Raw genomic sequence first — 27,883 nt, 5'->3', positions numbered from 1 at the left:
CACTGCAGCGTCACTGATGTCTTCGGCTGTGAGTAAACACAGACTGCTGTTTCTTCAGACCCGCCAACAGTTCATTCACCTTCTCTCATCTCCGCTGTCCTTGAAAGTTGTCATATTTGTCGGCATGAAGACTCACATAGTGGCGACGAAGGTTATATTCTTTCAGCACTGCAACATGCTCTGAACACACCAAACATACAGCTTTCCCATTCAATTCCGTGATTAAATAGGATGACCATTTTTCTTGGAACACTCTGCACTCTGCGTCCACTTTTCTCTTTTTTGACAGAGACATATTGGGGCAATGAGGGTTCCAAAGCACATAATGTTAAAAGTAGAAGCCGTAATAAATATCGCGGGCAAAACAAAGTAGCTCATTGGCTGCATGTGCTTGACCTACTTGCTCTGCCCCGGTATAAACAGTTTGCTTGCTTAACACAATTGCTATTGCGCCATCCAGTGGATGCAATTGGAACAGCAGTTTATTTTATTGAAAAATTGCAGCGCATTTGTATACTTTACAAAACATTATTTTATTTTTTTATTTTATTTTTTTCAAAATCATCTCGCGGGCCGGATTAAACCAGTTTGCGGGCCTGATCCGGTCCGCGGGCCGTACGTTTGACACCCCTGTGTTAGTGTGTCTATTGCTATTTTTGAACAACATACTTTCAGATCACTGAAACTCCACCTGATGTGGTGGAAGTTGTCGAACCATCAGAATGCCTTGGAGGACCACGTTCAGGCACGGGCTGAGAAGGACGTGGAGGTTTTGACCAGGTAAAAAGTATTGATCAGTCTGATTCTCTGTGCTCTGAGTCGGAAGGGGACCAGCTTGAGGTAGGCTATACTTTCAAAAACTGTTGAAAAGTACATATCTCCCCTTCATAACACTGCACTAATCCATCAAATGTTCTCACAGGTGGCTTGCGTCGGACTGGAGGAACAGGGGCAGGTAAGTCCAGTCACTGGACTAGAAGACACTAGTGAGGTTCTCATCACTAGTGTCCAACAGGTGCATTCTTCCATCACACTCATGGTTAGACAATTTTACAATTGATCATGCTCAAGCTCTTTTGCAGGTGCAGCATCCAGAAGTAGGAGGCCTCCTCGTGGTGGGCGGCATCGCCATGCTTTCAGTAGTACCAACACTGGCCCAGGGGTTTGTCCAGAGCATCGCCATGCTGTCAGCAGTACCAACACTGGCCCATGGGTTTGTCCAGATAGTCAATCTCAAGGATAACCACTGGGTCACAGTAAGTAACCTTCACTGCCAGGTAGGTACTGTTAAGCAGTATGACTCCAGTGGTCATGACACCACCCCAGAGTTTCTCTTACATCTCATCTCTCTCTTATCTTTTCCAGGGACCTCTGTGACTGCGGAGTGGCCGGCAGTCCAGCAGCAGAAAGGGGGCACAGATTGTGGGATGTCTGCTATTTCAAACTGTCTTACTCTCTGCAGAGATGAGGAACCCTCCATGGCACGATACCATCAGAAATCCATGACAAAACATATTTTCTCTTGTTTTCAGGCTGGGCACCTGGCACCATTTCCCAGTCCCGATTCCAGTCCCCGGCCTGGGTCCAGGCCTCCCAAGGTGTCCACACCCTACACAACAGAGGTCAGCGTCCACTGCTTCTGTTGGAAATACGTGAGAGAAGGCAAGGAGGTGGCCCGGTGCAGGAGATGCAGCAAGCATTTTCATGTGTCTTGTTTGTCTCATGTCGTCAAGCCAGGTTGCCAGGTTGGTTTTCACAGCTGTTTCACAAGGTGTTCATTATTGTAAGTTGTAAAGTATCCTTTGATGGTATTTATTTGTTCCACATTATTCATTGTTGTATCCTAGGACCTACATTAGATACAGTTGAAGTCGGAAGTTTACATACACCTTAGCCAAATACATTTAAACTCAGTTTTTCACAATTCATGACATTTAATCCTAGTAAAAATTCCCTGTCTTAGGTCAGTTAGGATCACCACTTTATTTTAAGAATGTGAAATGTCAGAATAATAGTAGAGAGAATGATTTATTTCAGCTTTTATTTATTTCATCACATTCCCAGTGGGTTAGAAGTTTACATACACTCAATTAGTATTTGGTAGCATTACCTTTAAATTGTTTAACTTGGGTCAAACGTTTCGGGTAGCCTTCCACAAGCTTCCCACAATAAGTTGGGTGAATTTTGGCCCATTCCTCCTGACAGAGCTGGTGTATCTGAGTCAGGTTTTTAGGGCTCCTTGCTCGCACACGCTTTTTCAGTTCTGCCTACAAATGTTCTATAGGATTGAGATCAGGGCTTTGTGATGGCCACTCCAATACCTTGACTTTGTTGTCCTTAAGCCATTTTGCCACAACTTTGGAAGTATGCTTGGGGTCATTGACCATTTGGAAGACCCATTTGCGACCAAGCTTTAACTTCCTGACTGATGTCTTGAGATGTTGCTTCAATATATCCACATAATTTTCCTTCCTCATGATGCCATCTATTTTGTGAAGTGCACCAGTCCCTCCTGCAGCAAAGAACCCCCACAGCATGATGCTGCCACCCACGTGCTTCACGGTTGGGATGGTGTCCTCGGCTTGCAAGCACCCCCTTTTTCCTCCAAACATAACAATGGTCATTATGGCCAAACAGCTCTATTTTTGTTTAATCAGACCAGAGGACATTTCTCAAAAAAGTACGATCTTTGTCCCCATGTGCAGTTGCAAACCATAGTCTGGCTTTCTTATGGTGGTTTTGCAGCAGTGGCTTCTTCCTTGCTGAGCGGCCTTTCAGGTTATGTCGATATAGGACTCGTTTTAATGTGGATAGATAGTTTTGTACCCGTTTCCTCCAGCATCTTCACAAGGTCCTTTGCTGTTGTTCTGGGATTGATTTGCACTTTTTGCACCAAAGTACATTAATCTCTAGGAGACAGAACGCGTCTCCTTCCTGAGCGGTATGACGGCTGCGTGGTCCCATGGTGTTTATACTTGCGTACTATTGTTTGTACAGATGAACGTGGTACCTTCAGGCGTTTGGAAATTGCTCCCAAGGATAAACCAGACTTGTGGAGGTCTACAATGTTTTTTTCTGAAGTCTTGGCTGATTTCTTTTGAATTTCCCATGATGTCAAGCAAAGAGGCACTGAGTTTGAATGTAGGCCTTGAAATACATCCCCAGGTACACCTCCAAATGACTCAAATGATGTCAATTAGCCTATCAGAAGCTTCTAAAGCCATGACATCATTTTCTGGAATTTTCCAAGCTGTTTAAAGGCACAGTCAACTTAGTGTATGTAAACTTCTGACCCACTGGAATTGTGATACAGTGAATTATAAGTGAAATAATCTGTCTGTAAACAATTGTTGGAAAAATTACTTGTGTCATGCACAAAGTAGATGTCCTAACCGACTTGCCAAAACTTTAGTTTGTTACAAAGATATTTGTGGAGTGGTTGAAAAACTAGTTTTAATGACTCCAACCTAAGTGTATGTAAACTTCTGACTTCAACTGTATATTAAACCACAAGGGTGTACTAATGAGCTATGCAAGATAGAAGAAAATGAATCATAATAGGACTACTGAAATTTATATTATTTCAGTGTAGATAAGGGAAGGGCATGTTAAAATAAAAACATGACAGCCAGACAAGCCAGTGTATGAATCAAATGGATTTGCATATGAATGGAGTGGAAATTAGCTGACTTCGTGATCTAAGGTAAGTAACTTTTTAATGTGTCAAGCAGATTCCACGTTTTCTTTGCCATTTCCGAAACGTAGCAACGTTTAATACATGGATTTCATGTTGTAATGTTAACAAGGTACCCAAAAGTAGTTAGAATTAATGTTTTTATTTTATTAGCTGAACAAAACTTGTTTAAACAGTGAAATTGTCACGGAAGTCAGCCTTGTTTGCATAGCGATGATGAAAAGAAAGTAATTTAGGCTGTAATGATCTCCAAAATTCTAATCATAGGTCATCACACCGTTGATATAGCAACGGACGCTAAGTTTATCGAATCCCATTGTGACGCAGAGGGGGACATTATTTGGCATGACAGGCCCCCAAAGTTTTTAGTAAGATAAAGAAATCACTTATTTTGTATTTATTTGGGGGGGGATTACATTTTTTTGTAAAGAAAAATAGTCAAATCACCAGGAATTCAGCAAAAAATAAATTGGAAATCTGTTCCCAAGTATTCCAACGAAAAAAGAAAAAAAAAAGAGACATGATCATATTAAATTGTTATTTTCAGATACTATCTCTTTTTGGGCTTAGTTGTGGTCAATTTGCATTTGACAAATTATTATAATTATGTTCCAGTCCCCCGACCATCCACTCGAACAGAAATCGGCCCGCAGCTGAATCTAGATGCCCACCCCTGCTTTAATGGCTCCACTGGGCAGATCGTCTCTCTTAGGGTGACTGGAATGAGCTTCCCTCAAACACACAGACACACACAGGGGAACTATGTTCCTCAGCTCATCCCAAAGACACACCTTGTCAGATTGTGTCTCATCTAGTCCAGACATGCCCAGGCAGAAACTATCTTTCCTTATAGGTGTGTTACTACTACTGGCAGTACTGTTCTTCAGTTCAATGGTTGTCCCTCACTCTGAACATGTTGCATGTTGGTTGGCTTGTTATCATTCCTCAAGTCACTTGTCAATCAAGTGACCAGAACAGCTCTAGCCCACTTAACCTTCTATTCAAATTAGACTTGGGACAAGTCACCTGTCAAAAGAAAAGGGGTAGCAGCCAGCTAACACTGCTACAGGCATAGCAGCTGGACAGATCAGGAGAAAAACGCTAATAGATTGGAGGCTGGGGCCTTAGGAGCCCTTGGTGCTGCAGTAGTCCCCTCCACTCTTTGTTGCCCTCATCCTCCTGCTGTCCTTAGCTCTATAGGAAACCCATGCAGCGCTGAGGGAGAGTGACGCCACAGAGCATGAATAATAGAGAGATCCTCATCCTACTACAACACTAAGGTCTTGAGGAGCATATAGGAACAAAGCTGTTATCCCCATTCACCTTCGAAGAGAAGGGATGTGTATAATGTATGTAACGTTATATAAATCAAGTGTGACTTTGTTATTAAGGAACATTTTATTTTGTTGGAGTAGCTTTTGCACAACGTGTAAAAACAGATTTACTGTAAGATCTTGTAAATCACTCATAAGTATCAATGACCCCATCGGTAAATAAATGTCATATTCCATTAACAGGAAATAACATTTGCGTGATTTATCACTTGGTGTCACACTCACTTTATTTATAGGTAGGGCAGCCAGGCCTACACAGTATATCAAAACCTGAGATAGGTCACAAAGTGGAGCCACATGCATTTTCATTAAAACAGCTGGAAAGTGCAGTGTAACATATAGGCCTACTACAAACACAGAGAGTGATGATTGAGAGAGGAAATGGAGGAAAGAAATGGACTACATTTTCGTAACTCTCCCTCTCCAGCTGTCAGCCCGTTCGCTATCCCATGGGGGGGGGGTTGCCACAGTGACAGGAGGCCACATGTCTTGGGGGCGTCGGTTTGGTCAAAGGACTCCATTGTTCTTGTGTTAAGCCGTCTTCTCTATGCCCGTCTGCCAGGCCCAGGGACAGGGTCTTCACACCCCGACACACACACACACACTGACCCAATGAACCCATAAAGTAGTAGGAGGCAACACAATCAGACATACACTGCAATTACAACACAAATCACCTTTATAGACAGACAGGAGGAATTAAGGCATTTATATTAGTCCAACTACAAGGATGGAACAAAGACAACTTGGTAAATGAATCAGATTCTATTAATAATGATTTCATGTAAGAAAGACAAACTTACAAAAAAACTGAACAGAATGTATGTTGTAGTATTTCTTAGTATCTTTAAAAATAAAGACTATTCCACATAGTAGTACAAGGGCACAATATCCAATGATGGATTGAATATCAAGTGGTTGAGAAGGCCTGATCAATTGTTTATGTGTATTGTCCTATTGCCTTCACCAGATGGTGACATGTCCCCACCTGGCCAATACAGTGCTTATCAGCTCAACCATCTATCTTCTACAGAGAAAAACAAAAGGGATCTTGAAATGAAATTAGACAAATCACTGCTTTACCCTTAGTTTACACACTTAATATAGCCATAAACTATATTTGTCCTGTATTGGATGGGTTAGGTATAGTCAGTTCTATCACACTACATTTTATTCTTTGAGTTCTCCTTACCTATTATGAAAATATGGATTTCACCAAAGGTTTGATAATGAACATATTAGTCCTATGATTGGTCTAAGTCTTGGTTGGGTCTTTTTGTGCTGCTGTAGGGTCTTTGGGCCTTAGTTCAGAGGGGAGAGTGACCTCTACTGGTCAACTACCAACATCCAGAATTAAATTGCCTATTAAAGTATATGATCCTTGCAGACTGTTTTTATTGCATACATTAGGCCTCTGCTATTTTATTTATTTCTGCATTTACCAGAGCGTATATCCATATGTAGAGCACATTATTTTCCTTTCCATTAGCTAAAACATCCACTTCATGTCTATAAAATAGGGAGGAAGCATGGTTCAGCTCAGGCTGTAATGGTCAAAAGAGCCAAGGAGAAACATCCTGTCCGAAGGGGAAATGTAGAACAGTATGACTTACTACAATTGTGTTCAATGGTGACATAATATGTAGTCTGATTACCACTGGAGTGCCTTAGTATTGATTGGTAGATAATTGTGCTCCTCTGTGTATATATTGATAAGCTTGGTTTGTGAAACCAGCAACAGATAACTACAGTCTGATTGATCTATTGTACGAAATAAACAATTGTTTTTACTAGAACATATACAGTAATCACAGGAGGCTGCTGAGGGGAGGACAGATAATACATGTCTGGAACAGAGCAAATGGAATGGCATCAAACACATGGTTTCCATTCCACCAATTCCGCTCCAGCCATTACCATGAGCCCGTCCTCTCCAATTAAGTTGCCACCAATGCCACCAACCTCCTATGATATACTGTATATTTTATCATTTAAACTTTATTTAGACATGTTTTTATAAATGTGTATTTCAAGAGAGGCCTGTATAATATTCAGACAATGAATGGTTTGGAAGATCCCCATTTTATTTAATGGATACAGGAGGTACACATAAAAAAAAAAAATATGCCAGGCAGTTCAATCACATTAAAGGAAGATCTTATTCTATTTACACAACTAGTTAATTACTAAAAACTAGAAGGTTTATAAAACTCCCAACGACCAATTAACTCAGAACCACATCCCATTATCTTCTCTAACAGTATCAAAAGGCAGGCTTGCATCTAAAATGCTACCCTATTCACTATAAAATGCACTACTTTTCACCAACACTGGTCAAAAGTAGTGCACTACATAGTGAATAGGGCGCTAGTTCAGACACAGCCAGTGTCCAGTAGCCGACAGGCTAGGAGCAGTGTGAGCGGCTCATAGGTCCATGTGGTCCATTTACTCCAGGGGAGGGGGCAGTAGAGCCTGGATTGAGCTGCGTCGGCCCCTGGTCTTCCTGCGGATAGCCCTGATGGAGTCTGGGGAGGTGTGGGGCAGCCAGGCTAGGCCGGAGCCTCTGGCCTCCAGGGTGCTGCTCTGGCTCTGGTTCCTCAGGCTGCGGCGGACAGACCGATGCCCCCTGCTGGGAAGAGGCCGCAGCACGTCATCGATGCTGAACTCTTCTTGTGCCCAGGGGGGAAGAAGGGAATCTCGGAAGGAGGAGGCCTGTTCTGTAATGTTACCCAGCTCCATCTCTGACCTGTGGTTGTCATTCTCCACCTCCTGCCCGCTCTCCTCCACTGCCTCTGGACCGTTTGACTGGGGTGCCTGCGCCTCCTCTATGACTGATCTGGCGTATATAGAACTCCTTCTACCCCTGGAGCGGCCCAGGGCCCGAGCTTCTCCTCTATGCTTGCCTTTGTTTGGTCTCTGTTCTACACGGCTCACTGCCTCCTGCTCTGATATAGCCACTGTGGTGCTAACCTCATCTGTAGGAGGGCAGGGTGTAGTGTCTGCCCTAACTGGACTTTCCCCACTCCTACCTGCATCTGGTAGTGTGCCAGTGCATTGATCTGTATCTGTATCTACAGGGTATGAGGTACACTGTGCATTAGGTTCACCCTCTCTGTCACCAGGTACTGTGTGCTTGGCTGGGCTGGACTCTGAAACCTCTGGCTGGCTTGTTTCTGTTGAGTCTTGTTCTGCATCAGTGTTCTCTACCTGCTCTTCTGGGTCTTCACTGAGACAGTAATCAACAGGAACACTCACCTTCCTGCCCTTCCCTCTATCTCCTCTAATAAAACTCTGTTCTTTCTGCTCTTTGGTTCTGGAGGTATTTGTTGGACCCGACCGTCTCCTCCCAGCTCGTGCTGCTCTCCCAGTCCCAGAGCGGCCTGTGGTGGAACATACAAGGGCCTGGCGGTCTTCTGAAGGCCCATCAGAGGGCTCTGCAGCTGGGGTGGTGTCTTCTGGTGAGTCCCCACTGTCCACGGGGCACAAGCGGCTTTGCCACAGCGCTGCAGCCATGACCACTCCAGTGATTGGGTCGCTGTTAATGACATCTTCCAATAGGCTGGAGTCTCCTTTGGCTGTGGAGGGAGGACACACAGCATGGGTTCCTTAAGCAATAAGGCCCGAGGGTGTGGTATATTGACCATATACAACAAACCCCAGAGGTGCCTTATTGCTATTATAAACAGGTTACCAACGTAATTAGTGCAGTAAAAATACATGTTTTGTCATACCCGTGGTATACGGTATGATATACCACTGCTATCAGCATTCAGTTTATAATACTGTCTAGACTACAGCTACTACTACAGACTGTTGAATGTCTGTACTTGGACATGCTCCGAGTCAGATTGAATGGCCTATGTGCTTTGTGAGAATGCTTACACAGTAGCAGCGTTCTAATTTATTATTGACTGTACTTACTACTGTATTTCAAGTGTCTGAATCAGTGAGAGTGGAGAGTGCCTTTACTTTAGTGGTGTATCTTAAAATCAAATCAAATGTATTGGTCACATACACATGGTTAGAAGATGTTATTGCGAGTGTAGCGAAATGCTTGTGCTTCTAGTTCCTACAGTGCAGCAATATCTAGCAAGTAATATCTAACAGTTCCACAACAAATACCTAATACACACAAATCTAAGTAAAGGAATGGAATAAGAATATATAAATATATGGATGAGTAATGTCATTATCATTATCAGAGTGGCATAGGCTAAGATGCAATAGATAATATAGAATACAGTATATACATATGAGATGGGTAATGCAAGATATGTGTCTTCATAAGTGAGTGGGGGTGTAGGTATACGTGAAATCAGCAGTGGAAGCCTTGCTCTCACCAATCCAATCATATTTGATCAATGATTAGTTCAAGGAAGGAATGTTTCTTCCTGGGTATTCAAACAGAGCCTAACAGCAAAGTGCTTACCCGTGTGTCTGCAGGTGTGGGGGTGTTGAGGGTTGGGGGAGCAGCTGAGGGAGGACAGGTTCTCCGTGATGGGGCTGAGGTTGGGGTTCTTGGATGCGTAGTCTCTCTTCCCGTACAGAGAGCGGTTTACCGCCTTCTTCCCAAAGCCACGCTTTGCTGAGTTCTGGAGAAACACAAACACCCAAGCTGGTTTGCCTCATCCTTACACAGGCATGCAAACTAGTCACCTTTTGGCGAAATTCGCCGTTTTGAATCCAAAATAGGCAACCTACGTTATTTGTATAGATCCAATGAGAAACTACTGGCTGTAAGCGAACGAGTGATGCACGTTTGGGGCAATATTGGCTGTATCCAACGATAACGAAGAGTGAGAGAAGCCTGACCACGGAGACTGGGGTGAGAAGGTGATGAAGCGTACTTCATGAGCTGTAACCGAAAAACAACTGGCATTTGGAAAGTTTGAGGTGAGGGAGCAAGTGTGGTGGAACAAGAATTGTTAGCATTGTTAAGCATCTTGCTAGCTGGATCGAATTATCATTTAGCTAGTTAACTAGCTAACGAACTAACTACCACGTATTAACTAATGTTTTCCCTCTACAGTATGTGGTTAATTTTCAGAATGAGAGAATCAGGTGAAAATGAGGCGTTGCTTGTTAAACAAGTGGATTCAGGGATCAGGTGTAGCTGGAGCTGGCTTAAGCTGGATGCCAGAGGTGAAAGGAAGACCACACAATTTCCCTCTTTCTCAATACAGTGGATAAAAAGGGGTATGCCAGGTCTACTCTGCCTGAAAGAGATAAATTATGCCAACAAAGGGTCTCATGCTCTGCTGCTGGCACATTGTAGAACAGATGTCCACAGGCAGAAAGTGTACAAGGTAAAAACATGCAGTGTAGCCCAAAGCTATTAATTTTGTTGTGTTGAACTTTACATGCAGTTGTGTGTGAGTGGGGATTATTTTAGTTTTTACTCAGTGAACGTTATTTTTGCACACATTTGGCCTTGTGCACTTGATCAATGTCTTCTATAGTGGCCACTATAGTTGTAGCCACTATAATAGAGAAAAAAGTAGAATGCCTGTGTTTCATTCTATTTCTACTTGATGTTTTTTTCCCAAGTGCAATATATAGATGTGGGTGGTCACAAGCGTTCTATTATAAAGGCTGTCGTGGCTAACTGCAATATTAATGTACTGTTTTATCTCTGGACTTGAGTGTAATTTGCAGTAAAGTCTAGGCACCAAATAATAATGGATTGCTTTCCTTACATTTTTTAGCTGTGTGTTAGGTTCACATTAACCACTTTTTATTTTACACACAGAGACTGATCATGTAGATCATATTCTTTGTTGTTTAATTAGTTAAAACCTGCATTTTAAAGCTGATATTTATTTTTTACCCCCCCCCCTAGCAAGTGTCACCATTTTGGGCCCTCACCAGAGTTTGCATCCCTGCTTACAACCTTGTACCTCTTCTCATTTAGGTTTTGATATTGTTTTACTGTCACCTCTGAAGGATACAGTTATTACAACAATCACAGTAGACTTGCTTCTTTGGGCCCTTGAAACGCTAATTCCTTTCGTGTTCAGAACTAAAGTAAATCCTACAAGTACTCAAAACACCACCTTCTAAATATAGTTTGGTTCTTGCTCAAAATTGGAATAAAAAAAGCATCACCTAAATCGCTTGAGCGTGAGGAAAGCAGATTGACTGTGGCTTAATAAAAGTTAGAACGAGGCAAGTAGCTTGGTGAATGTAATACCTCCCTGAGGCTTAGCTCACTGTACTATCCACCGCCACAGCGTGTAATATTATAAGTCTCTGTCGAGAAAGTAAAGTGATGAGCAGAGCCCAGACTGACCTTCATCCTCCCACAGGCAGACTTGGCAGCCGTACGCGAAGACCTCTTCTTCACAGGCTTACTTTCCTCCTCTGGTTGCTGAAAGAACAGAGATAGATAAAAGTGAGGTATATGGAGAGAGAAATATGGAGAGAAATAGAGGGAGAAATAGGTAGTGAGAGAGAGAGAGGTGGCATTAGGACAGGATCTATTTAATTACACACAAGATCTTCCATTGAGATTAATCCTAGATCAACAGATAAAGATAGTTTTAATATTATGATAATATTAGTCCAGAGATAATCTTCTCATTGGTGTGTAAGTGGAGGGAATGAGGTTATCCTGTTCAGTGAATGAGTGGTGTGTTACCAGACCTTTCTCTTTCTGCTGCGAGAGCGGGCTGTGGCAGGAGCGGCTGGTTCTGGTTCACAGTCCAGGGCAGGGTCAGGCACTGGGGCAGCATCTACAGCAAACACACCTCAGCTTTAGAATCTCATTTGACACTCACTGGCACCACTGTAAATCAATGACTTGAGGCTGAGGAGGAGAGGTGCTGTTACGTAAGGAGAGAGAGGGTATGTGCGGATGAAGTGGGAGTCAACTGAAGTGACTATATCTCACCTGGCAGTGCCTCACAAACAGAGTCCTCTTCTTGGAAAGCTGAGTTCAAATCGAGAGGTTGAGTCTCCAGCTCTGTAAATACATACAGCAAGTGACAACAATGTCATGTTTTACACAGAGCTTGACTAGAAATATAGCTTCCTCTCAGCAATGATCACTGTTCCACAACCAACCTGCATTGTCCATCAATGAACTGTCAACATCTTCTTCCATTGACGGGAAGGTGATCTGAGGGCATAGAGAATTACTGCATTATTTACATGGTGAAACACAACAACCCACATGCTGGATTACCAAGAATAACAATTAAATGATTGTCTGTTCTCATTAGGGAACACTTTAGCAAAACGTTTTGGCAACGGAAAACAAGAGTTCCTTATTGGACGTTCAGGTAGTCCCTGTTTCAGTACATTTTCTTCCGTTTGGTGCCTAATGAATACAACCCTTGCTTCATCATTTTGGGACAGGTCAATCACTGTGTTAGTGAGTGATTTGTACCTTTCCCTGAGTGTCAGTGCTCTCCTGTTCCCCACAGCAGGGCCCCATAGTGAGGGATGGGGAGGCTCCAGTCAGAGAGGGGCTGCTGAAGTCCGGCTGGGCCAGGGTTAGGGGGGTCCTCTGGGGGGTCTTCAGCAGTGACCTCAGCTGGGACCCCCCGGCAGACGTTGGGATGCGGCCTGGGGTGCCCCCCTTCCGTAAAGGGGTGCTGGGGGGAAGATTCTTGTCAAAGAGCTCGGGGGGCAGCAGGATCCCGAAACGCACCTGCTTCTTCCTCTTCACAGTTGAGTTAACGTTACCACCAAAGGAATCAGCTTCGTCTAAAGGAAAAATAAATATTTACTCATCAATTGACCCTCCTCAAAACAGCTCCATTGAACCAACTGCTTCTCGTACAGAAAAATGTGGTTCCCTTTCAGTCGGTCGCTCGGTATGACATGCAATCACATTCACCTGAACTAAAAACACGCCCAACCAGCCAATTAATGCAGAGCCCACCCTCGGAAGCGCCGCCTTCCTGACTATAACACCTGGGCTCTGATTAATTTCCTAAATTCGTCGCTCTTCAGCTTGACTGAAGGAGAACTTGTCACAATTTACAAGCACACAAAGACTACTGGATTCGGCTCCAACTTAGGGGTCTGTTAGTGGGGAGAGAGTACTTGTCCCCCTAGATGTTGCCAGTTTTGGGTCTTGGTATCGGTTTTTGTGTTTGCTAAAAGCCAACTACTTTCTGCTCTGCTTGTGTAGCTAATGCTTATAATATAATAATATGCCATTTAGCAGACGCTTTTATCCAAAGCGACTTACAGTCATGCGTGCATACATTTTACGTATGGGTGGTCCTGGGAATCAAACCCACTAACCTGGCGTTAAAAGCTCCATGTTCTACCAACTGAGAAAAATAGGACCATGCTTCCAATTTGGGTAGAAATTTGGAATGCTTCCTATTTGTGTTTGCTAAAAGCCTACCACTTTGGATGTGAACCTCCGACCATGCCCTAGGGCATGTGAATTCACAATGAAAATTAAAAGATAGTCCTGTTTTCCTGCGGTGGAAACCCGCTCAAGCAGGTCCAGCTCCAGGCATAAACGACATAAGCGATCGCTTAGGGGCCCCAGACCCCAAAATATAGACAGTGCATTCAGAAATATTCATACCCCTCGACTTTTTCCACATTGTTGTTACATCCTGAATAAATAAATCTCACCCATCTACACACAAATACCCCATAATAACAAAAAGTAATTTATTTATTGAAAATAAAACAGAAATTTCTAATTTACATACAGTTCATTCAGAAAGTATTCAGACCCCTTGCCTTTTTCCACATTATTACGTTACAGCCTTATTCTAAAATGGATTAAATTGTTTTTTTCCTCATCAATCTAAACACAATACCCCATTATGACAAAGCAAAAAACAGGTTTTAGAAATGTTTGCAAATGTATTAAGAATAAAAACCTGATCACATTTCCATAAGTATTCAGACCCTTTACTCAGTACATTGTTGAAGCACCTTTGGCAGCGATTACAGCCTTGAGTCTTCTTGGGTATGACGCTACAAGCTTGGCACTCCTGTATTTGGGGAGTTTCTCCCATTCTTCTCTGCAGATCCTCTCAAGCTCTGTCAGGTTGGATGGGGAGTGTCGCTGCACAGCTATTTTCAGGTCTCTCCAGAGATGTTCGATCGGGTTCAAGTCGGGGCTCTGGCTGGGCCACTCAAGGACATTGAGATTTGTCCTGAAACCACTCCTGTGTTGTCTTGGCTGTGTGCTTAGGGTCGTTGTCCTTTTGGAAGGTGAACCTTCACCCTAGTCTGAGGTCCTGAGCGCTCTGGAGCAGGTTTTCATCAAGGATATCTCTGTACATTGCTCTGTTCATCTTTGCCTCGATCCTGACTAGTCTCCCAGTCCCTGCCGCTGAAAAACATCCCCACAGCATGATGCTGCACCAACCATGCTTTACCATAGGGATGGTGCCAGGTTTCCTCCAGACGTGACGCTTGGCATTCAGGCCAAAGAGTTCAATCTTGTTTCATCAGACCAGAGAATCTTGTTTCTCATGGTCTGAGATTCTTTAGGTGCCTTTTGGCAAACTCCAAGCCGGCTGTCATGTGCCTTTTACTGAGGAGTGGCTTCCATCTAGCCACTCTACCATAAAGGCCTGATTGATGGAGTGCTGCAGAGATAGTTGTCCTTCTGGAAGGTTCTCCCATCTCCACAGAGGAACTCTGGATCCCTGTCAGAGTGACCATTGGGTTCTTGGTCACCTCCCTGAACAAGGACCTTCTCCCCCGATTGCTCAGTTGGGCCGGGGGGCCAGCTCTAGGAAGAGTCTTGGTGGTTCCAAACTGCTTCCATTTAAGAATGATGGAGGCCACTGTGTTCTTGGGGACCGTCAATGCTGCAGAAATTTTTTGGTACCCTGCCCCAGATCTGTGCCTCAACACAATCCTGTCTCGGAGCTCTACGGACAATTCCTTCGACCTCAAGGCTTGTTTTTTTGCTCTGATATGCACTGTCCAGGTGTGTGCCGGTCCAAATCATGTCCAATCAATTAAATGTACCACAGGTGGACTCCAATCAAGTTGTAGAAACATCTCAAGGATGATCAATGGAAACAGGATGCACTGGAGCTCAATTTCGAGTCATCTAGCAAACGGTCTGAATACTTATGTAAATAAGATATTTCAGTTGTTTATTTTTAATAAATGTACACACATTTCTAAACTTGTTTTCGCTTTGTCATTATGGGGTATTGTGTGTAAATTGAGGAAAAAATAATAATTTAATCCATTTTAGAATAAGGCTGTAACGTAACAAAATGTGGAAAAAGTCAAGGGGTCTGAATACTTTCCAAATGCACTGTATACACACCCCTTAGTCAATACATGTTAGAATCACATTTCGAAGCGATTACAGCTTTCTGGGTACGTTTCTAAGAGCTTTGCACACCTGGATTGTACAATATTTGCCCATTCTTTTAAAAGATTCTTCAAGCTCTGTCAAATTGGTTGTTGATCATTTCTTGACAACCATTTTCAAGTCTTGCCATCAATTTTCAAGCAGATTTAAGTCAAAACTGTTACTCCGCCACTCAGGAACATTCACTGTCTTCTTGGTAAGCAACTGCAGTGTACTCAGTGGTACTCAGTAATCTGTTGTATTGGATTTTCCCCAAACGTAACACTTTGCATTCAGCACATAAAGTTAATTGCTTAGCAAAATTTTTTTGCAGTATTACTTTAGTGCAAACAGGATGTATGTTTCGGAATATTTTTTATTCTGTACAGGCTTCCTTCTTTTCACTGTCAATTAGGTTAGTATTGTGGAGTAACTACAATGTTGTTGATCCATACTTAGTTTTCTCCTGTCACAGCCATTAAACTCTAACTGCTTCTACATCTACATTGCTTGCTGTTTGGGGTTTTAGGCTGGGTTTCTGTATAGCACTTTGTGATATCTGCTGATGTAAAAAGGGCTTTATAAATACATTTGATTGATTGATTTTAAAGTCACCATTGGCCTCATGGTGAAATCCCTGAGCGGTTTCCTTACTCTCCGGCAACTGAGTTAGGAAGGACGCCTGTATCTTTGTAGTGACTGGGAGTATTGATCCACCATCCAAAGTGTAATAACTTCACCATGCCCAAAGGGACATTCAATATCTACTTTCTAATTTATTTTTACCCATCTACCAATAGGTGCCCTTCTTGGCAAGGCATTGGAAAACCTCCCTGATCTGTGTGGTTGAATCTGTGTTTGAAATTCACTGCTCAACTGAGAGACCTTACAGATAATTGTATGTTTGGGGTAGATAGATGAGGTAGTCATTCAAAACACTATTATTGCAGACAGTGCTACTTTTTATGTGACTTGTTCAGCTATTTTTTACTCCTGAACTAATTTAGGCTTGCCATAATAAAGGGGTTGAGTACTTATTGACTCAAGAGATTTCAGCTTCTCATTTTTAATTAATTTGTACAAATGTAGGAAAACAATTCCACTTCGACATTATGGGGTACTGTGTGTAGGCCAGTGACAAATCTCAGGCTGCAACACAAAATGTGGAAAAAGTCAAGGTGTATGAATACTTTGTGGAGGCAGGGTCTATACACTGAACAAAAATATAAACAACAATTTCAAATATTTTACTGAGTTACAATTCATATAAGGAAATCAGTCAATTGAAATACATTTATCAGGCCCTAATCTATGGATTTCACATGACTGGGAATACAGATATGCATCTACTGGTCACAGATACCATTAAAAAAAAAAGGTAGGGGTGTGGATCAGAACACCAGTCAGTATCTGGTGTGATCACCATTTGTCTCATGCAGCACGATGTCTCCTTTGCATAGATTTGATCAGGCTGTTGATTGTGGCCTGTGGAATGTTGTCCCACTCTTCAACGGCTGTGTGAAGTTGCTGGATATTGGCGGGAACTGGAACACGCCGTCGTACACGTCGATCCAGAGCATCCCAAAGATACTCAACGGGTGACATGCAGTGGAGGCTGCTGAGGGGAGGACGGCTCATAATAATGGCTGGAACGGAGAAACCATGTATTTGATACCATCCCACTCTTACCGCTCCAGACATTACCACGAGCCCGTCCTCCCCAATTAAGGTGCCACCAACCTCCTGTGGTGACATGTCTGGTGAGTATGCAGGCCATCGAAGAACTGGGACATTTTCAGCTTCCAGGAATTGTGTACATATCCTTGCGACACGGGCAGTGCATTATCATGATGAAACATGGCGGCGGATGAATGGCACGACAATGGGCCTCAGGATCTCGTCACAGTATCTCTGTGCATTCAAATTGCCATAGATAAAATGCAATTGTGTTTGTTGTCCGTAGTTTATGTATGTCCATACCATAACCCCACCGTGGGGCACTCTGTTCAAACGTTGACATAAGCAAACCGCTCGCCCACACGACGCCATACACGCTGTCTGACATCTGATATTTGAAGCAGCTTATGGTGGAGAATTTAACATTCAATTCTCTGGCAACAGCTCTGATGGACATTCCTGCAGTCAGCATGCCAATTGCACGCTCCCTCAAAACTTGAGAAATCTGTGGCATTGTGTTGTGTCACAAAACTGCACATTTTAGAGTGGCCTTTCATTGTCCCCAGCACAAGGTGCACCTATGTAATGATCATGCTGTTTAATCAGCTTCTTGATATGCCACACCTGTCAGGCGGATGGATTATCTTGGCAAAAGAAATGCTCACTAACAGGAATGTAAACTTGAGATAAATAAGCCTTTTGTGCTTAAGGAAAATTTCTAGAATCTTTTATTTCAGCTCATGAAACATGGGACCAACGCTTTACATTATATATATATATATATATATATCACACACACAGTGGGGAGAACAAATATTTGATACACTGCCGATTTTGCAGGTTTTCCTACTTACAAAGCATGTAGTGGTCTGTAATTTTTATCATAGGTACACTTCAACTGTGAGAGATGGAATCTAAAACAAAAATCCAGAAAATTACATTGTATGATTTTTAAGTAATTAATTTGCATTTTATTGCATGACATAAGTATTTGATCACCTACCAACCAGTAAGAATTCCGGCTCTCACAGACCTGTTAGTTTTTCTTTAACAAGCCCTCCTGTTCTCCACTCATTACCTGTGTTAACTGCACCTGTTTGAACTCGTTACCTGTATAAAAGACACCTGTCCACACACTCAATCAAACAGACTCCAACCTCTCCACAATGGCCAAGACCAGAGAGCTGTGTAAGGACATCAGGGATAAAATGGTAGACCTGCACAAGGCTGGGATGGCTAAAGGACAATAGGCAAGCAGCTTGGTGAGAAGGCAACAACTGTTGGCGCAATTATTAGAACATGGAAGAAGTTCAAGATGACGGTCAATCACCATCGGTCTGGAACTCCATGCAAGATCTCACCTCGTGGGGCATCAATGATCATGAGGAAGGTGAGGGATCAGCCCAGAACTACACGGCAGGACCTGGTCAATGACCTGAAGAGAGCTGGGACCACAGTCTCAAAGAAAATCATTAGTAACACACTACGCCGTCATGGATTAAAATCCTGCAGCGCACTTAAGGTCCCCCTGCTCAAGCCAGCGCATGTCCAGGCCCGTCTGAAGTTTGCCAATGACCATCTGGATGATCCAGAGGAGGAATGAGAGAAGGTCATGTGGTCTGATGAGACAAAAATATAGCTTTTTGGTCTAAACTCCACTCGCCGTGTTTGGAGGAGGAAGAAGGATGAGTACAACCCCAAGAACACCATCCCAACCGTGAAGAATGGAGGTGGAAACATCATTCTTTGGGGATGCTTTTCTGCAAAGGGGACAGGACGACTGCACCGTATTGAGGGGAGGATGGATGGGGCCATGTATCGCGAGATCTTGGCCAACAACCTCCTTCCCTCAGTAAGAGCATTGAAGATGGGTCGTGGCTGGGTCTTCCAGCATGACAACGACCCGAAACACACAGCCAGGGCAACTAAGGAGTGGCTCCGTAAGAAGCATCTCAAGGTCCTGGAGTGGCCTAGCCAGTCTCCAGACCTGAACCCAATAGAAAATCTTTGGAGGGAGCTGAAAGTCCGTATTGCCCAGCGACAGCCCCGAAACCTGAAGGATCTGGAGAAGGTCTGTATGGAGGAGTGGGCCAAAATTCCTGCTGCAGTGTGTGCAAACCTGGTCAAGAACTACAGGAAACGTATGATCTCTGTAATTGCAAACAAAGGTTTCTGTACCAAATATTAAGTTCTGCTTTTCTGATGTATCAAATACTTATGTTATGCAATAAAATGCAAATTAATTACTTAAAAATCATACAATGTGATTTTCTGGATTTTTGTTTTAGATTCCGTCTCTCACAGTTGAAGTGTACCTATGATAGAAATTACAGACCTCTACATGCTTTGTAAGTAGGAAAACCTGCAAAATCGGCAGTGTATCAAATACTTGTTCTCCCCACTGTGTGTGTGTGTGTGTATATATATATATATATATATATATATATATATATATATATATATATATATATATATATATATATATATAGAAAAAATTAAGAGACCACTGCACATTTTTCTTAAATCAGCATCTCTACATGTATGACTGCCATTCCATTCCAGTGTCTGTTGAATTCCAACACAGGCACACCTCATTATACTGAATTAGGTACTGATTAGGTGATCACATGAACCAATATTAATCAAAAAATAACTATTGACCATGCCAAAAGAGTTGAAAAGGAAAGTTGAGTGAGGAAAAGAAGGGTTCAATTCTGGCTTTACTGGCAGAGTAACAGTGAGCGTCAGGTTGCTTCCATCCTTAAAATGTAAAAGACGGCGGTTCATAAGAACAAGGTCAAGCAGCAGACATTGGGGACAACAAAGCTACAGACCGGCAGAGGACGAAAATAACTCTCTACTGACCGGGATGACCGCCAACTCATTCAAATGTCACTCAACAACCGTAGGATGACATCAAGTGACCTACAAAAATAATGGCAAACGGCAGCTGGGGTCAAGTGCATGGCGAGGACGGTTCGAAACAGGCTCCTAGGGGCAGGGCTGAAGTCGTGCAAAGCTAAAAAAATTATAAAAAAAAAAAAAAAAGCCAGGCTGAAGTTTGCAAAAGACCATAAGGATTGGACCGTACAGGACTGGAGTAAGGTCATCTTCTCTGATGAGTCCAATTTTCAGCTTTTCCCAACACCTGGTCGTCTAATGGTTAGACGGAGACCAGGAGAGGCCTACAAGCCACAGTGTCTCGCACCCACTGTGAAATTTGGTGGAGGATCAGTGATGATCTGGGGGTGCTTCAGCAAGGCTGGAATCGGGCAGATTTGTCTTTGTGAAGGACGCATGAATCAAGCCACGTACAAGGTTGTCCTGGAAGAAAACTTGCTTCCTTTTGCTCTGACATTGTTCCCCAACTCTGAGGATTGGTTTTTCCAGCAGGACAATGCGCCATGCCACACAGCCAGGTCAATCAAGGTGTGGATGGAGGACCACCAGATCAAGACCCTGTCATGGCCAGCCCAATCTCCAGACCTGAACCCCATTTGAAAACTTCTGGAATGTGATCAAGAGGAAGATGGATGGTCACAAGCCATCAAACAAAGCCGAGCTGCTTGAATTTTTGCGCCAGGAGTGGCATAAAGTCACCCAACATCAATGTGAAAGACTGGTGGAGAGCATGCCAAGACGCATGAAAGCTGTGATTGAAAATCAGGGTTATTCCACCAAATATTGATTTCTGAACTCTTCCTAAGTTAAAACATTACTATTGTGGTTTAAAAATGAACATGAACTTATTTTCTTTGCATTATTTGAGGTCTGACAACACTCTTTTTTGTTATTTTGACCAGTTGTCATTTTCTGCAAATAAATGCTCTAAATGACAATATTTTTATTTGGAATTTGGGAGAAATGTCAGTAGTTTATAGAATAAAACTAAAATATTATTTTTACCCAAACACATACCTATCAATAGTAAAACCAGAGAAACTGATAATTTTGCAGTGGTCTCTTAATTTTTTCCACAGCTGTATGTATGTATGTATGTATGTATGTATGTATGTATGTATCTCACAAAAGTGAGTACACCCCTCACATTTTTGTAAATATTTGAGTATATCTTTTCATGTGACAACACTGAAATGACACTTTGCTACAATGTAAAGTAGTGAGTGTACAGCTTGTATAACAGTGTACATTTGCTTTCCCATCAAAATAACAACAACACACAGCCATTAATGTCTAAACCGCTGGCAACAAAAGTGAGTACACCCCTAAGTGAAAATGTCCAAATTGGGCCCAAATTGTCAATATTTTGTGTGGCCACCATCATTTTCCAGCACTGGATGGTGTTCTTGGGGTCATAGGCAGCATTCCTCCTCCTCCAAACACGGCGAGTTTAGTTGATGCCAAAGAACATCTGACCACAACACTTTCACCCAGTTCTCCTCGGAATCATTCAGATGTTCATTGGCAAACTTCAGACGGGCCTGTATATGTGCTTTCTTGAGCAGGGTGACCTTGCGGGCGCTGCAGGATTTCAGTCCTTCACGGCGTAGTGTGTTACCAATTGTTTTCTTGGTGACTATGGTCCCAGCTGCCTTGAGATCATTGACAAGATCCTTCCGCGTAGTTCTGGGCTGATTCCTCACCGTTCTCATGATCATTCCACGAGGTGAGATCTTGCATGGAGCCCCAGGCCGAGGGAGATTGACAGTTATTTTGTGTTTCTTCCATTTGCGAACAATCGCACCAACTGTTGTCACCTTCTCACCAAGCTGCTTGGCGATGGTCTTGTAGCCCATTCCAGCCTTGTGTAGGTCTACAATCTTGTCCCTGACATCCTTGGAGAGCTCTTTGGTCTTGGCCATGGTGGAGAGTTTGGAATCTGATTGATTGATTGCTTCTGTGGACAGGTGTCTTTTATACAGGTAACAAGCTGAGATTAGGAGCACTCCCTTTAAGAGTGTGCTCCTAATCTCAGCTCGTTACCTGTATAAAAGACACCTGGGAGCCAGAAATCTTTCTGATTGAGAGGGGGTCAAATACTTATTTCCCTCATTAAAATGCAAATCAATTTATTACATGTGTTTTTCTGGATTTTTTTGTTGTTATTCTGTCTCTCACTGTTCAAATAAACCTACCATTAACATTATAGACTGATAATTTCTTTGTCAGTGGGCAAACGTACAAAATCAGCAGGGGATCAAATACTTTTTCTCCCCTCACTGTATGTATGTATTATATATATGGCCGTGATTGTATGTCCCCATAGTATGCTACACCGAGTAACTGACATAAAGGGAATGTACAGTTTTGAATATAACTACTGTTCCCTGAAGTAGGGAATGAGGTATAACATATTTTGGAACCACGGCATCAGGGGGTTTGGGCTGGCTGAAGAGCGGTACCGAACTGAGATTATGAATGCGAGCCCCAGTGTTATAGCCAGCAAGGCGGGGCTTCCGAGGGCATTCATTGGCCCGTTGGGCGTTTTTAGTTTTCTTCAGGTGATTGGAGCGGTCGTTGACTCCCCATAGTATGTTGTATCTCATTTCCCTCTTTCAGGGAACAGTAGTTATATTCATAACTGTACGTTAGCTTCAAATGAATCAAACAACAAGAGCCTTTGCTGCTCTCAAAAACAAGTATTTTCTTGCCTCCCTATCGTGCGCTGTCAATATCTGTAGTAAAGCTGGTGATGGTCAGGGAATTTTTTTGGTGTGGGGGGGGGGGGGGGGGGGGTCATTGCCTAGGCAACCGAAAACTGGTTTGCTACAACATCTTGCTGAAACAAGGAGAAACAAAGTTGCATCACATTGTAAAGAGTCCCATGGAATGTTACCACAGAAATGGGCTCAACCACACTCTGCTGCAGCCATCTTCAGTCAGCGGTTTGTTCCACAACACAAAATTCTAAAATTCTAGTTTTGCCTCCTCTCATCTCTCCTTATATCGTTGAATGTAAATCAGATTACGTTTCTGCTTTTAGGTAAAGTTTGTCGACTTCAATATGAAGTAGGTTTTTAACAATTTATGACGGTTGTTTTATTTTCATGACGGTATTCATCCATAAATCATCAGTCACACTAGGGCTGGGAATTGCCAGGGACCTCACGATATTATCATGATACGTAGGTGCCGATATGATATGTATTGCGATTCTCACGATTCTACAGTATTGTGATTTGATACTGTGATTTTATTGCAATTCTATATTACAAACATATTGCTTACCATATGTCTGCTGCAGAGGGACAATAGAGCCTAAGAAAACTAGTTTTGATTAGTCATGGAAATAAAAGTGCTGAAAAATGAATTGGCTCTCTTTAAAAAAAAAGATTGAGCACAAGCTATGAAGGAAAAATACTAGAGTTTTGGTGCAGGTACAACCAACTAGCGCCAAAAATAAAGAATACTGCGATATTGTCAAAATAATTGATCGTCAAAAATAATATCCCGATATGCAACCGTATCGATTCTTCCATATGTTTGGGGAGTCTCCCACATGCCTTTTGGCGAACACCAAAAGTGTTTGCTTATTGTTTTCTTTAAGTAATGGCTTTTTCTGGCCACTCTTCCGTAAAGCCCAGCTCTGTGGAGTGTACGGCTAAAAGAGGTCCTATGGACAAATACTCTAATCTCCACTGTGGAGCTTTGCAGCTCCTTCAGGGTTATCTTTGGTCTCTTTGTTGCCTCTCTGATTAATGCCCTCCTTGCCTGGTCTGTGAGTTTTGGTGGGTGGCCCTCTCTTGGCAGTTTTTTTTATTTTATTTATTTATTTCACCTTTATTTAACCAGGTAAGCCAGTTGAGAACAAGTTCTCATTTACAACTGCGACCTGGTTGTGGTGCCATATTCTTTAAATTTTTTAATAATGGATTTAAAATGGTGCTCCGTGGGATGTTCAAAGTTTCAGATATTTTTTTATAACCCAACCCTGATCTGTACTTCTCCACAACTTTGTCCCTGACCTGTTTGGAGAGCTCCTTGGTCTTCATGATGCCGCTTGCTTGGTGGTGCCCCTTGCTTAGTGGTGTTGCAGACTCTGGGGGCTTTCAGAACAGGTGTATATATACACTGAGATCATGTGACACTTAGATTGCACACAGGTGGTCTTTATTTAACTAATTATGTGACTTTGAAGGTAATTGGTTGCACCATATCTTATTTAGGGGCTTCATAGCAAAGGGTGTGAATACATATGCACGCACCACTTTTCCGTTATTTATTTTTTAGAATTATTTGAAACAAGTTATTTTTTTCATTTCACTTCACCAATTTGGACTATTTTGTGTATGTCCATTACATGAAATCCAAATAAAAATCCATTTAAATTACAGGTTGTAATGCAACTAAATAGGAAAAACGCCAAAGGGGATGAATACTTTTGCAAGGCACTGTATACTGTATTTACCTGTGGGATTCATCTCCAGAAGAGATGGCATGGTGAACTGCGGGGGCCGAGTTGTCCTGTCTGGTCCTGAATGCACAACCAGAAGTTGGCTGGGGCTGTGGAGTTCAAAGGAGCACTCCTATGGAGTGAGACGGAACCAAACATAATGTTTGAGAGCCAGGCAGGAACATGGGGTGAGAATAGAAGTTGTGTGCTCTGCAGAGCTGTGAAGACTTCACAGACAGAGGAGAGGAGGCTGGGGTGTTGGGTTGTGTCCCAAATGGCACTATATAGGGAATAAGGTGCCATTTGGGACACAGCTTGGTGTGTGTAGATGAAGCCTGGTTATAGCTTACCTGGTCCTGCTCCTCCTTGGTGGGAGTACAAATCTGCTTTAGAGGAGAGGACTGGGGCTCATCCTGTGTGATCTGGGACACAGCATTAGTATGCAGGGTTGGTGGCAGGGACACACTAGCGTGTTCTACCTCACCACAGAACTCAGTGTCATTCTGGGACTGTGTCTGTGCTCCGGGTGTTAGAGTGATAGCTGGATGATGGTCCTTGTTCTGGACAACTGCAACCTGGGGTAGGGGGTCATGGTGGGTTAGTGGATGTCAGAACATTGTGGTCACAGTATAAATGGTTAATAATAATACATTTAGTTTAATAAGCACTTTTCAATATTTCTTACCAGTTGATCAACATGTACAAGCCAAAATCACAAAACACACACCAACAGATTCTGAATGGTTGGCCAAGTTATATTTACCATTAAATGGACAGAGAAATGTTTGGTGAGTGTGTGATGAGGTTACCTCCTTGTTTTGTTGCTGCTTCAGTATGGTGCTGGTGCATTTAAGGACAGGAGTGTTGGCCTCGCCAATCTCCTCCACACAGTACCCCTGGGGGCCTGCTGTGTAGCGCCTCTTACTGGGTGGTGGAGTCAGAGATGGAGGCTGGCTCACTGGGGTCTTGTTCTCCTTCCCACCACTGCCATCATCACAGCTCCACCCATCTGAGAGTTACGACAACACCCATCAACAACTACAGCCCAGAATAGAAAACCCTTATAGAAGATAAGGGGCAATATGTAGTATCTGGATGTTTCTCCATGCCCTCAAATAAGTATAACAAATATATTAAAACTTCAACATTTCCCTCAAATTCTAACTAGTTGAAAACTTTGAAATAGTATACTCCGACAAAGCACCAATTTCAGTTCACGTAATAAGTGATTAATAAATGATTTATCCTTTGTCACTGAAGCAGACTCACCACTAGACAGAAAATCTCTTGTCTTGATGCATCCCCCGGTGTGATTGTTCTGTTTTGGCACCGTTTCATTCTCATTCTCCTCCACAGCCATAATGCTCTGGAAAATAGCCATCTTCTGCTTTAGAGTAGAGGGGACTCTTGGAAAGAAGGAGCTGGTTTGGGTAGGCTATGAAGAGATAAAGAGAAAGTCATGGTAAACACATTGTTTCTAATTCATTGTTTCAAACCAAGCTGTTTGACAAATGACAGATACATTGTAGCAAGAGAGACAGTTTATAGGCCTGAATTGGCTCTGGCTAGGCTAGGAGCATTGCTAGCTCCAACTCAGATTAACACAAGCAGTCCTAGAGCAACTTTTATCTGCAGTGCACTACCTACAGTATTTTTTATGCACAATCTTTGAGTATGATCATGCATGAGCAAACATCTCACCTGTGTGGTTGTGGGGGGAGTTTTCATCCTCTGTTGGGCTATGTAGCAGATAAGGGAGTTGGTCTCTGGTGAACCCCGTACACCAACATTCGACCTCCGCTTTGCCTTCAGCTGAGCCAGGCGAGATTTTTCTGGGGAAAGACAATAGAAGCACCATTTATTGGTTCAGAAAACTAACATTTTATTGCATATCTTGACAAAACACTGTGTAGACCTATAACATATAACGTTACATTGCCTAGGAAAATGTGTGTTTCGGGTTATAATAATGAGTTGATTAGCTACAGGGTAACGTCAGAGAGAGCAGTGGACCCAGTGGAATGATAAACAGAATTGGCTAACTTCTTCAATGTCTGAATTACCTTTGACGTTAGAAGATGGAGTGAAGCTCTGGAGGGAGATATCCGGTTGGGAGGGTGTGAGTTGGGAGAAATCCAAGGGTGTTGTGATGCTCAGCGGAGAAGGACAAGAGGCCTCCAGTTGATTCAAGTTTTCAGTTCCCTCAACGCTGTCCATTTTCAGCTCTGAACTGGCCATGATATAACTTACCTAGCTACAACAGAAAGGATTCCAAGCGACTTCAGTGGGGTCTGTCACCTAAATTAGAGATCACCCAAATGCTCTTAACGGTCGATCAAATTGGATCGATAACGCATTCAAGGAAGGCAAGGCTGACAAAACAAGCAACAACTGATGATCACACACTGAAACAAGTGGTTTATTATGTGACAGGCATTTGTGGCTTGCAAGTTATTGATAAACAAATTAAAACAAAGTTTACAAAGCCACTTAAAACCTTTATAAACCAACTCTGAAGTTAACTACACGTTCACATTTAACTGTTACCTACGTTACAAACTGGCTAACGTTAGCTTGTTGGCCAGTTAACGTAAGCTAACATTCACTTAATCGACAACATCTTACCTTAATACGAATGTTTTTATTAACGCTACAATATCCACCCTTATGAATTCAACTAGACCTTGCTAAACATACCAGCTAAATGACTACGAGAAAAAACGTTTTCCAGCTAGCTGACAGCTAACATGCTTGCTAGCTAGTCCCACTAGTGTAATTTTCAAATTTCGCACCACTCACAGTAGCTGTGGCACGAAGATCATTCCGCGACCTAAACAAATGTTGGTTAACGTTAAAATGTCCAACAAAATCATTACATGTACGTTGAACAAACTCAAAACCAAATTCAAAAACATTTTCATTAAAACATATCAAAATACTGAGAAAAATCGATAGTTATGGACATTTGGGGACTATTTCGTATGTCTACAAAATCATCTAATTTCATACGAACTGGCCAATGAATGTGAAAGCAAATGTCACGTGTCTCTAGAATATCCAATGAATCACATCTGTTTTAGTGCTCCAAAATGTGTTCCTATACTAGCAAAGAGGAAGAGGCGAATATAACGTAGTTTTCTATCTAAATTGTCTTTGTCGATAATATTTATCCTTACGGACTGATGTAGGAAGTAGGAACAGCTCATCCATTCCCAAGTTTCCCAACTTCTTCCCAAAAACAAATCAAAGCTCTTCTTTGTATTAAAACTTAGTCTCACATAGCCTTAAAATAACTTCAAAAAAATAACTTTAACATTTAAAGAAATTGTGATAAAAACAGCTGGATTGGTTAGATTAATTGAACCCTCTGGTAGTAGCCCAAAGTCCGTCAGACGGCCTTTGGGCTACTCTGGTTGGTAGGCCCCTACTCAGACTCGTCTGCTGCTGCTACTCATACAAACACTGTTTTTCCCCCTCGTTGACAATTGACCTGATAATTGCCTCCAACATCCAATCTGTCAGCCAGACAG

At 42.6% G+C, this 27,883-nt stretch overlaps 1 protein-coding gene across 1 annotated transcript; it reads right to left on the bottom strand.

The window, feature by feature from the left end:
* Positions 1-7,092: 7,092 nt before the first annotated feature.
* Positions 7,093-27,125, bottom strand: LOC311141474 (cell division cycle-associated protein 2-like). Its single transcript, XM_084176815.1, has 14 exons — positions 26,979-27,125; positions 26,417-26,651; positions 26,055-26,185; positions 25,623-25,788; positions 25,163-25,362; positions 24,704-24,928; positions 24,369-24,486; positions 12,416-12,735; positions 12,091-12,145; positions 11,918-11,989; positions 11,671-11,759; positions 11,318-11,395; positions 9,458-9,620; positions 7,093-8,603 (listed from the first exon to the last, which is right to left on the bottom strand). Exons 2-14 carry the CDS (start codon positions 26,589-26,591, stop codon positions 7,474-7,476), a joined length of 2,922 nt encoding a protein of 973 aa, XP_084032941.1. The 5' UTR covers positions 26,592-26,651; positions 26,979-27,125; the 3' UTR covers positions 7,093-7,473.
* Between the last annotated feature and the right edge of the window lie 758 nt (positions 27,126-27,883).

Source organism: Coregonus lavaretus (assembly GCF_964263955.1).
Source record: "Coregonus lavaretus genome assembly, chromosome: 14".
Taxonomy (NCBI): domain Eukaryota; kingdom Metazoa; phylum Chordata; class Actinopteri; order Salmoniformes; family Salmonidae; genus Coregonus; species Coregonus lavaretus.
The sequence above is the reverse complement of the archived record's forward strand: the minus strand, read 5'-3'. Positions and strand labels throughout refer to the sequence as shown.

What these genes read in the sequence shown, in the direction of transcription:
- LOC311141474 (XM_084176815.1), bottom strand. Translation starts at nt 26,591, where the DNA reads ATGGCCAGTTCAGAGCTGAAAATGGACAGCGTTGAGGGAACTGAAAAC. An exon ending in AAGAGATTTTCTGTCTAGTG is followed by an intron (nt 25,363 to 25,622) that starts GTGAGTCTGCTT and finishes CGTAACTCTCAG; the next exon opens with ATGGGTGGAGCTGTGATGAT. An exon ending in TGTTTGTGAGGCACTGCCAG is followed by an intron (nt 11,760 to 11,917) that starts GTGAGATATAGT and finishes TGTTTGCTGTAG; the next exon opens with ATGCTGCCCCAGTGCCTGAC.